At 38.4% G+C, this 11,091-nt stretch overlaps 1 protein-coding gene and 1 pseudogene across 1 annotated transcript; both read right to left on the bottom strand.

Moving 5' to 3' along the window:
• Positions 1-892: 892 nt before the first annotated feature.
• LOC142445706 (olfactory receptor 8H1-like) lies at positions 893-1,831 on the bottom strand. Its single transcript, XM_075547641.1, has one exon. It carries the CDS (start codon positions 1,829-1,831, stop codon positions 893-895), a length of 939 nt encoding a protein of 312 aa, XP_075403756.1.
• A 4,809-nt stretch (positions 1,832-6,640) lies between these two features.
• On the bottom strand, positions 6,641-7,250 carry LOC142446431 (translationally-controlled tumor protein-like; annotated as a pseudogene).
• Between the last annotated feature and the right edge of the window lie 3,841 nt (positions 7,251-11,091).

The following is an 11,091-nucleotide window of genomic DNA, read 5'->3' on the forward strand; positions in this document are numbered from 1 at the left end:
ATTTAAAATGTGAGTGGTTCAGTTTTCCTTATTATTGTTTATATTTAATATTTAAATATTTTGCATTCGTTTGGATGAAGTTACACACAATTTTCCAAACAAAAGTGAGTAGTCTACAATGCAAAGGACATTGTCTATTTAAAATATTTCCACCCTAACATCTGTCTTCAAATCATTTCCAAGTAAGTGAGACACCACAGGACAAGCTAGAAAGATTTCATACAGTTTCCATAAATCTATAGAGAAGTAGATCCTCTGTCTTTCTATCTAGTAGCCGCTGGGAGATTCAAATCACTGAACATGGGTTGGCAGCTGACTGAATTCACTATTACTCTACCAGAGCTTCTTAAGTATTTCAAAGTTGTACAGGTCCTAGTGGTATTGAGCAACATTTACTAGTACCAGATAAAGAACTGCCTTTTCATGAGGTTGGGTGTCACGGTTAAGTTTGGAATAAGGAAGTAAAATATACTGCTCAGTGGCTAAAAATGGACACTGAAAGAATAACTGATATACTACAGTTGTGTAGATGAAATAATGACTGACTCAGAATGTAAACCTGGAATGTCAAAAAGTGTAAGACAATTGCTCTTGAACTCTGTCCTATACTTCTATGTGTAACAAATTTAAATGAGGACTTTGATTAGTAGTTTTCACTGCTGAATACAAAGTTGAGGTTCAGAAATATAAGATCCCACCTAACTTACTGCAAATATGTTTATTGAAAATTTGACAAGTGAAACTGCATATAATTGGACCAAAAATAGAGCTACTGTTCTCAATAGAAATACAGACTAACTGAAAAGTAATCAGTTTTAAGGGAGAAGGATTTAAGAAATACCTAGTAAAAGAAAACGAAGCCATGAAATTAAACACTTGCATCACCGTCACATTAGCTGGCGCTCTCCCTCTTCTGCAGAAGTCTAATGACAGCCCTTTTCACTTCTTTGTTCCTCAGACTATAAATGAGCGGGTTCAGCATGGGGGTCACAATAGTGTAAAACACAGAGGCCACTTGGTCCTTTCCCAAGGAGTAGGAGCTCTGTGGCTTTAAATAAGTGAAAATAAGTGTACCATAGAAGATGGTGACCCCCAGCAGGTGGGAGGCACAGGTAGAGAAGGCTCTTTGCTTTCCTGATGTGGAATTGATTTTCAGGATGGTTGAGAGAATGGATGCATAAGAAGCAGAGATTGTGATAAGAGAAGCCAGTAAGGTAGAGCCAGCAAGAATGAAAATCATGGTCTGAACATCACGTGTGTCTGTGCAGGACAGAGCTAAAATTGGGGCACTATCACAGAAAAAGTGATGCACTACATTGGAGTCACAGAAATGCAAGTTGTTTATGAAAAGCACATTAACAAGGGACTCACTGAAGCCAATTAAGTAAGAGGCAATGAGCAGGGAGTAGCAGAGTGATGGGGACATAATGACTGGGTATTGTAGAGGTTTGCAGATAGCTACATAGCGATCATAGGCCATTGCAGAGAGAAGAATAAATTCTGTGCCAGCTAAAAAGACAAAAAAATACATCTGGGCTAAACAGCCTACGAAGGAAATATGTTTGGTGGAAGCTATTAGGTTTTCTAAGGTTTTAGGGGTAATAACTGAGGAGTAGCTGACATCAATGAATGACAGGTGACTGAGGAAGAAATACATGGGCGTGTGCAGCTGGAGATCCAGGCGGATGATGAGGATCATCCCTGCGTTCCCCAGCACAGTAACCAGGTAGATAAGGAGAAATAGATGAAAGAGGACCAACCGGACCCCTTCAGAGTCTGTCAGTCCCAAAAGGATGAAGTCAGGCACGTTCGTGTTGTTCCTTCTATCCATACTTTGTAAAGACCTGAAGTATAGAAGAAAGTTGATATTTAACACTACTGACTTAATGCAAGTTTTGCTTGGAAAAGCATAGCATTGTACATCTGAAAATTGATTTTGTTTTAAAGTGTGGATTTTATTTAAGAAATATAATTTTATTGACACTTTTGAATGGGTATGAATGGCATTGGAAAAGAAAGTTTTATTCATTATAATTGCATAATAAAAAGGAGCAACTATCATAAAATTAGAATGAAACTACCAGTATCACTAATGCTTCACTTTATTAACATCTTTAATCCTCAGGATATATCTTACCATCGCTTTATTCCCATACATATTATTCGGTAAAAACTTGGGATACTAGTTTTAGCAATTTGTTCAAACCCAGATTTAGTCCCTGTTGATTAAATGATTCCACTCTATGGGCATTGTTACATACAGGACTCATCATTCTATTTTTTTCATAATATTAGGCTCCACATCCTCAGAGAATGTATAAATGTGTAATAAGCAATGGCAGAAACTCACTTATAATGCATCTTTCCTTCTCCTTGCTTCCCATGCTTTTTAATACTTATAGTAGTTTTGCATTGCGCCCTCAATTATACGATAAGCAATTTGAAACCACCGATCATTCTTGGGGAGAAAGACGAGGCTTTCTATTCCTATAAAGTCTCAGAGCCCTTCAGGGGCAGTTTTGCCTGGTCCTATTAGTCCTATTAGGCTGCGATGAGTTGGAATCAACTGACAGAATAGATACATCAGTGTTTAGGATCTTCTTAAATATACTAGATCACACAATACATATTTTAACCATGAAATTTGATTTCTTAATTTTAAATTAAAAATAATTCCATATGAATTAGATTTGTTTATTTATTTTACTAAATAGGAACATTATTTCTATATTCCTGATTCCATCAACTCTGTACATCTTCTGCCAAAACCCTGACTTTACCGAGAGCAATGTCTAGATTTAAACAAAACTTCATATATATAGTGAGAAAGAAAGGAAACACAGAAACAGTGTCTCAGTATCAAAAGCTATAAGTTATCCCAAATGAAAATGTGTTGACATCAGAGGACTGAGACGTATAATGACTCTTGAGCATCTTTTTCCAGTGGAGCTAGCACCTGAGCGCTGAATAACTGAGTCAGAGCCTATCATTGATCTACACATACAGCCTCCAATTTTGAGAATGAGACTTACCATAAGCCAAAGTAAAGGAGACAAGGGTTCTTCTTAAATGAGCTAACTAGAGGCTAAATATTTCTTCTAAGTAAGATATATAAAGCAATTAAGAAGACCAAATGCTCTGTGATAGAATACCACTTTCTGTTCAGATTCATTAATTCTGCATTTTGTACAAGCATTTTTTCCTGAGAGAGCATAAATTAATAATCACAAAATACTCAGTTAAAGGTCATATGTGCATTTCACCTCTAAATTATATTTCTAAGAAACATGGCAGTTGTTCTGAATGTAAGTAGATCAGAGTGGCCCTAGTCTATCGCTCTAACCGTTCCAGTTCAGCTCATATACGAGGCCCTGATGAAAATGCAACATGTGGTCATCCTAGGGGACCAATTTCTTTGGTAGCTTGGTTGGCATATTCCCAAGAATTAATGATTAAGGACACATGGATTCAAGTTAGGCTTGTAACAGAAAGTTATGTGCTCCCTTAGTAGTTACATAACACAGAGCACGATGGTTTTTTCCTTACTTTGTGATAACATATATCCTTTATTAGACTGTCAGAGACACCCTTTCTAGAGAAATATGGAAATGATTTCTAACTCAACGAACAAGTAGGTGAGTAGAATAGTATAATTAACTATTTATAATGAGTTGGTTTTATGTTTTATAGTTATATACTATCAAAGGACTAAAATAAAATAATTTATGAAATATAAAATATTAGAAAATTAAGATGCATAAGGAATGTTATTATTTTGATGCATCTTTTTCTAGGTATTTTCCTTTATCTTCATAAAATGCTTATAATATTTATTCTGCATGTTCTCCTAATTTTGTCCCTCTCATCTTAGGTTAGATTAGCATTTTTTTAAAAAAATACAACTGCATATAGCTTGCACTCACTGGTGATGGCTAACGGTATCCCCACCAGGAGTATTGACCAGCAGATGGATTGTCACTGTGAGGAATCACAATAAATAAATAATGTTTGACTCATATTCAGTTAATCCTTAAAAATGAAAACCAAAATCACAGACATATAATGAGTTAGAATCAATTAGATGGTAGTGCATTTGGTTTTAGTATGCTCCAGATCGGGAGATAGAAAAGTTACATATTAGATGACCGCTCACCATATTTTAAGTGCCAATCCCTCCAGCTTCTCTAAGAAGCAGTCACTCCTGACAACTTGTCCAACGTATGCCAGATGCAGACTCACTACCGTAGCCTCTAAGGAGCTTTCTTGCTGCCTTTCTTCTCAGGTAGATTGGTTTGTCTTTGCACCATTCCATGCTACTTTCAATATTTTTCTCCAGGACCACAATTCATAGACATCAATTCTTCTTCAGTCTTCCTTAGTCAGTGTCCAATCTTCACATGCTTGCTAGGGACTTGAAATACCATGGCTTGGATCAAGCTCACCTTAGGCCTCCAAGTAACACCCTTGTTTGTCAGTTCTCTAAAGAGGTCTTGAGCTGCAGATTTCCCTCAGGTCTTTGACTGAGGATCCATGGGCATCCATAGTGGAAGCTTGGCAAATTGCTTGAGAACTGCACACTTTTCTCCATTTTCCAGGCTGCTACTGTGAGTCCACTTGTGAGGACTTTGAACTTCCCATTGATCGTGGTGTGACCTGTGGTTCCGCTGTGAGACTTTGGTTTCCTATACTTTGAGATGTCATATACCCTGAAGATTGCAACACTTGATCTTCATCAACAAGTGTTTCATGTTTTCCTCACTTTCAGCAAACAGGTTTCTTTCATCTGCTTGTATTAAAGTTGTGTGTGTCGAATACAGAAGGATTTCTCCCAAGCTGTATCCCCCAAATATATGCCAAACAGCTGCTTGTGAATGACTATACACTGAAAGTCACCAGAAGTAGGTCGGGGGTTATTCTCCCTAAGAGCTATCAACCATCTAGAGCAAGCAGTCACCACTGTTTATCCCACAATAAATAGGGCCCACTCCTTTCTGATAAAGAGAGTAGTTGTCTGTTTCCTTGTAGGAGACCCCAGAGGTCAAACCCGCTCAAGGATGGCCAAGGTTAGGCTGCCATCCTAAATATAGGGTCTGCCCATCTTGTCACATGTATACCCCCAATCCCTCCACTTCCTACTGCGTGTATTTCCCTAGACCACCCCCTCTCATTAATGTATGACTTATAGCAAAACACCTTCCTCTGACGGATGTCCTTACCTGTAATTATGGCCTTCCATGTACCCAGAAAAGAAAAAGCCTGGGATAGTATTAAAGATCTCTCTCTCTCCCTCCACGTGGACCATCAAGCGGGGTTGAGGTGAGCATGCTACCAAGAATTGTGTCTGACTCTATTTATTTCAATACTTCACTTCTATCTCTCATGCTCTCTATAACTTTACTATGATCATTAATTATTATCGCTGTACAATTGCACCTACCGGACCAAGATGATGTGTTAGGGGCTGGATTCCTCTGACAGTTGTGACCAAGTCTTTACTCAATCCTGATTCTTTATTCTTTTTCATTTAGTCCAACTTCCTTGTCTATTTCTTCACCATAAAGATTGACCAATGATGATACAACCCTGACACACATATTTCACGATTTTCAACAATTCAGAGTGCTCTTACTCAGTTCACACAGGTAAGAATTTTCACAGGTTCTAAAAGACCATAAGACTGGGTCCCGGAATTTTTTGTTCTTGAGAAGAAAAGTTATTCTTAAGGTTATTCATAGCTTGTTACGATTCTCATAATAGAATGCCTTCCCATAATCAATAAAACATTTTGGGTGACCTGCTTCTTTTTGAAATACCGATGACATTGTTGCTGAATCACAGTAGCACACAAGCTACCACAGTGCAATGGAATGACAGAGAAGTGCTGGTGCATCTCTTTATTGGAATAGACATTCCCATCTCTCCCCAGTGAAGCAGCTGGTGCTTTGAGTTGCACACTTTTCAGTTCACATCCACACTTAGATCCCAGTGTGTTAGGCCAGGTTGATTTTGTTTTAGGGAACGAATCCACAGACACTCACGTATGTATAAGAACTCCATATCACAGAGTAATTTTATGTTTAAAAAATATCCAAGTGCAGCCCAGATAACGTCCTTAAGTGCGATATTAGTCCATAAATCTGATACTAATCCATCAATCCTTCTTCAGATAGCGTGTCAACAGGAAGGCGAATCATAGGCAGAGGCTCTTGCAGGACTCAGCAAGTCTTCCTGTGGCTCATCAATAAGGAGACAAAGCAGAGAGAGATGGAAACCTGAGAGCCATCTCTCTCACTGGCCTTCTAATCACCTGGCGACATCATTGACAGACTAAACTCTACCCCTTAGCTCTTACTACTCTCCAGTTGATGCAAAATTATGTAACTATCACACCCAGAGTTTCATAAGGTGATCAGGTTAAAAAAGTCATTAATTTTAGTAAATATTAATATCAGGATTAGAATAGTGGATATCAGTACAGTACTAATAATATAAGTGGGATGGTAAAATTATTTTTAAAAATCTTCTTTTTTTGAGTTTAAACGCATTTTACTTTAGACAACTTACATGACATTTTTTTTCCTTAAAAAAAAAAGCCTCCGTTCAAAATAAATCAAGGTAAAAAATAAATTAAGAGCTCACGAGGAGATCAGTTCCGTTTGTCTAAGTCCTGGTGTCGTGTGGATGAACAGCAGCCAGTCGGGATGAGGCATCGGTCGTGAGTTGCCCACTGTGTTAACATTTCTCCATCTCTAAGGCATCCTTAAAGAAGATCAGATATGGGGTGACACCATCTTCACGGCAGGCCAGCAGAGCAACCATTCCATCTGGATTCATGTTCTCACCAATAAAGAACTGGTAGTTTTGAAATTTGCAAGGATGTTCTTGATTTGTTCTGCAGCACCTGTCATAAAAGGCTTTACTCTTTCTGGTTTCTGTTCTTCAAGTTTACCTTTGATTGATTTCATGTAGTCTTTGATGGACTTCTTGTAGGCTTCTTTTGAGAAGTTGTTTTCCTGCAAGTTATGGTTCACGACAATATCAACACCAGTGACCACGGTGCTTTCTGCTGCATCACCATAGGGTTCTTCAGCTGAGGCGTTACCCCCAATGAGGGAGTCATCGACGGCACCTTCGGTCCTACTGACCATCTTCCCCTCCACTTCCAGAAACAGCCCGTCTGCGATCTCCCGGATATTGTATATGTCGGAGAACATCTCATCATGGCTGATGAGGTCCCGGTAGATGATCATGATAGCGGCTGTAGAGAGACAGCGGCTGCGCTAGCTTAGCAGGAACCCGGAGTTCTGAGAGAGCATCGTGCAACCTGAGTGGAGCTCAGGGGGAGGGGGGAGCGGGCAGAAAGGGCTAAAAAGAATTATTGACTAATATATGTGGAGTCATAAAAAGAGTATAGTTCTAAAAGATGTTCATTACAGAAAAAAGTCAACGCATTAAATGATAATAGGAGATAAATTGAACTAGTCATTTGAAACTTTCTTCCCATGCACTAAAATAAGTGATTTCTTCCTTTTAATTTAAAAGTATATTTTTCTGGTTTATAAATATCATTACTTTTATTAGATGGATCTTGATCTATGGCAGAGAATATAAAATACATTTATTACAGTTTATGAAATATTTAAAACATTTTACTGAGGGAACTATGCCTAATAGTTGATAGCAATGAGAAATCCGCAACACTCCACAGAAATTGTAACACAATTGGAAGGCAGTCAGACGGAATTGACAAGGGAGACTGCACACTTGAAAACTGAGAGAGATATGCATGGGGTTTTCCGTCCTGACACCATATGTACTCAATTTGAATATGGAAAAAATAATCTGTGAAATAGGAATATGAACACCAAGGGTACATGACACTTACAGAGAGGATTGGTCAGTTTTAATTAGACGACCACAGTGCGCTGCTCTAAGACGTGCCATCTTGGAAGCAGCAGAGAGAGAGACACAACCCAGAACATAGGTCAAAGAGCATGTCTCTTGTTCTCTGTGTGAATTCCAGAGACACCGGAGTCTATGACACTTAGCTAATGGACAGAGACTGAGGAGCAGTGCACAGACAATGGAACTGTGAGACAGAGTCACAGGCCAGCTGCCTGGTCCAGGAAAGCACAGGTCAAAGGAGCACAGGGCTGAGAGGCTGAGGAGGAGGGATGTGAATGCTGGCTGAGGATAAGCGTTGCTGTGAACCAAATCCGGTGCCCTTAGTGATGACTGATCTTGCTGTGTGGTAGCTCATTACCTTTCTAATCAACCTCCATCGTTGTTCTTGTTGTCTTTAAGTTCCGTGTGGCCATTGCTGTGCATGATCAAATGCGCACACCAGTACACTACCTGGGAAGAATGGTTGGTGTCAAGCAGGGTTGGAGCACGGAGGCATGTCTGAGCCCTGCCTTGTGCAGCAGAGAAACCAGAGGAGGCCAAATTTGGTCCCACAAGCCACATACTGCACTTGTGAGTTGCCCATGACACAACATTGCCTGCTGATAACTATGGTAACTTGAAGCATTTAGTGCTGAATGTCAAAGATTACATTATTTTCTATGGATTACACATTAATGAACGAACAAAACACACACACACACATTGCCATTTATCCAATTGGGGTGATGAATCCCTCAGAAACATGAGCAGGGCCCTTGTGTGTTTCCAAGTGTACATGTGACTGGCGTTGAAACTCTCATATTCTCTCCTGCCGAGCAGCTGATGACATTGCATTGTGAACCTATTGTCTCTAATGCTTTAACCACTTATAATCCTAACAGCAGTGTGCGAGGCTTTCAGTTTCTCCTAAAACCTAATCAGACTTTCAGTGCATGCTTTTGCTCTTTGGCTTTTTAAACGGAGTAAGTAATATGTTATGATCCCACCATTTTCTACATGGAAAAGATGACGCAGTATGCTTCCATACAAATCACAGCCAATCATATCATTGTAAATGAGGGTGAGTGCAGAGTGGAGACCCAAAGTGCATCTGTTGGCAACTGGACACCTCCTTACTGAGAAGTTGAGGAAGGAGATGAACCAGTCAAGGTGCAGGGTAGCAACAATGAAACTTATAACTTTCCTCTATTTCTTAAATGTTTCCATCCCCAACTACCATGATCCCAATTCTACCTAACAACTCTGGCTAAACTAGAGGATGTACATTGATACAGAAAGACTGTTAGCACAGGGAATCCAGAAGAGATGACTCCTTCAGGACCAGTGGTGAGAGTGGCTATACCTGGAGGGTGGAGGGAAGGTGAGGTAGAAAGGGGAACCAATTACAATGATCTACATAAAACCTCCTCCCTAAGAGATTGACAAAAGAGAAGTGGGTGAACAGAGATGGCGAACTGTGAAAAATATGACAAAATAATAATAATTTCTGAATTACCAAAAGTTCTTGAGGGACTTGGGAGGGAAGTGGGAAAATGAGAGGTGATATCAACGGCTTAAGCAGGAAACAAATGTTTTGAGAATGATGATGGCAACAGATGTACAACTGTGTTTGACACAATGGATGGATGTGTACATGGTGATAAGAATAGTATGACCCCCAAAAATGATTTTTTTAAATTACAATCTTGGGAACTGTATATAAGGATCCCTAATGACATAGTGGTTACATGTTGGATAGCTAACCCCCAAGTTCAGCAGCTCAAAACTACCAGCAGCTTCAGTGGACAATACAAGTCTATGTATTCCTCTAACATTACAGTCTCCATACCTTACATGGGAACTTCTAAACTGTCCTGACAGGTCACTTTGGGAAAAATCGGTTCCATGGAAGTCCATGGGCAGTGGTCAGAATTGACTCTAAGGCGGTTGATTTTTAGTTATACCCATTTTTTAGAAATATAAACAATTTTATTTACCAGATTAAGGTGAATGGATATAAGGGAATTTAATTCATTAACCCAACAATCAGATCTCATTACTATCAGAGAAAGAACTGTCTGTATATCTTCATTTTCTTTCCAATCTTTTGCAATAGGTTTTCCCATTACCATATGTTTTCCCATTAAAAGTTCAGTTTTCTAGGCACACAAGTGTCTCATTTGGTTATTTTTATAACCCATTATTATATACTCAATATAGATTATTTTTCCAGAACGATTATCTTGCTTATTCAAGGGATAAAAACTCCTGTTGCTTTTCTGTTCCAAGAGAGAGTTAGTATGTTTTCTCCTTGGGGAAATTCCCTCCAGCTTAAAGAAGAGGTTAAAATTATGGTACACAAACCCAAACACTTAAGATATAAAACAAAGTTTTGCTGAATGAGCAGGTCAGTTTTACAGGTAAGATGAAATGTTTGTTATTTCTGAGAAAATATTATAGAAGCTGGAAATTTGAATCGCAAATTCTAAGGCATATGCCTTATTATTTAAGTGCCATACGTAGGATGATTCTGGTTTATAATACCTATAATGAAAAGTGAAAAACATATGTTCCTGAAAAAATATTTTTAAAAGAGAAGAGAAGAAACATCATATTTATATTTTTGGAGTATCAAAACATAAACTTGTTTTATTATTTTCATTGAAGATGAGAATAGGAGCCATATAATAAGATGCTTTATCCAAACATTAAAGAAATGTTTAACTAATATATGAATTGTCAACAAAATGGGTAAATGCTATTTCTGAATCATATTTCCTTTCATTGAACAGGTATAAATTGATTTTGTTCTAGAAGACATTAAATTATTTTAAAAGTATGTGTTATAATTAAGCAGCTTGCACTGGAAAGAGAATTAAGGTGTGTGAAGATGTTGCTTTGCATTTTGATAGAGAATGATTATTTCAGAGTAATAAAGTAGATATAATGGAAATAAAAAATGGTCGTGGCAATATCTTCCATTGCTCAATCACAGAAATAAGTGCGTGAATTATCACTGTGTTGTCTTAGCCCAGCTTCTTTTCTCGGTGGTGCTCAATTCTCACATCTTATTTAGTTTTAAATTCCCTCTCTAGATTGCATAGGATGATTAGTCTACACTAGACTCTTAAGTCTTGGATTCATTGAGGAACTCTCAGAGTGCAGTGAGAAAGCACTGAGCTGATAGTATCAAGTTCTGCACGTGAA

The sequence above is a fragment of the Tenrec ecaudatus genome, chromosome 4 (genome assembly GCF_050624435.1).
Source record: "Tenrec ecaudatus isolate mTenEca1 chromosome 4, mTenEca1.hap1, whole genome shotgun sequence".
NCBI classification, from domain to species: Eukaryota; Metazoa; Chordata; class Mammalia; order Afrosoricida; family Tenrecidae; genus Tenrec; species Tenrec ecaudatus.

Coding starts and splice junctions, on each gene's coding strand:
- LOC142445706 (XM_075547641.1), bottom strand. CDS start 1,831: ATGGATAGAAGGAACAACACGAACGTGCCTGACTTCATCCTTTTGGGA.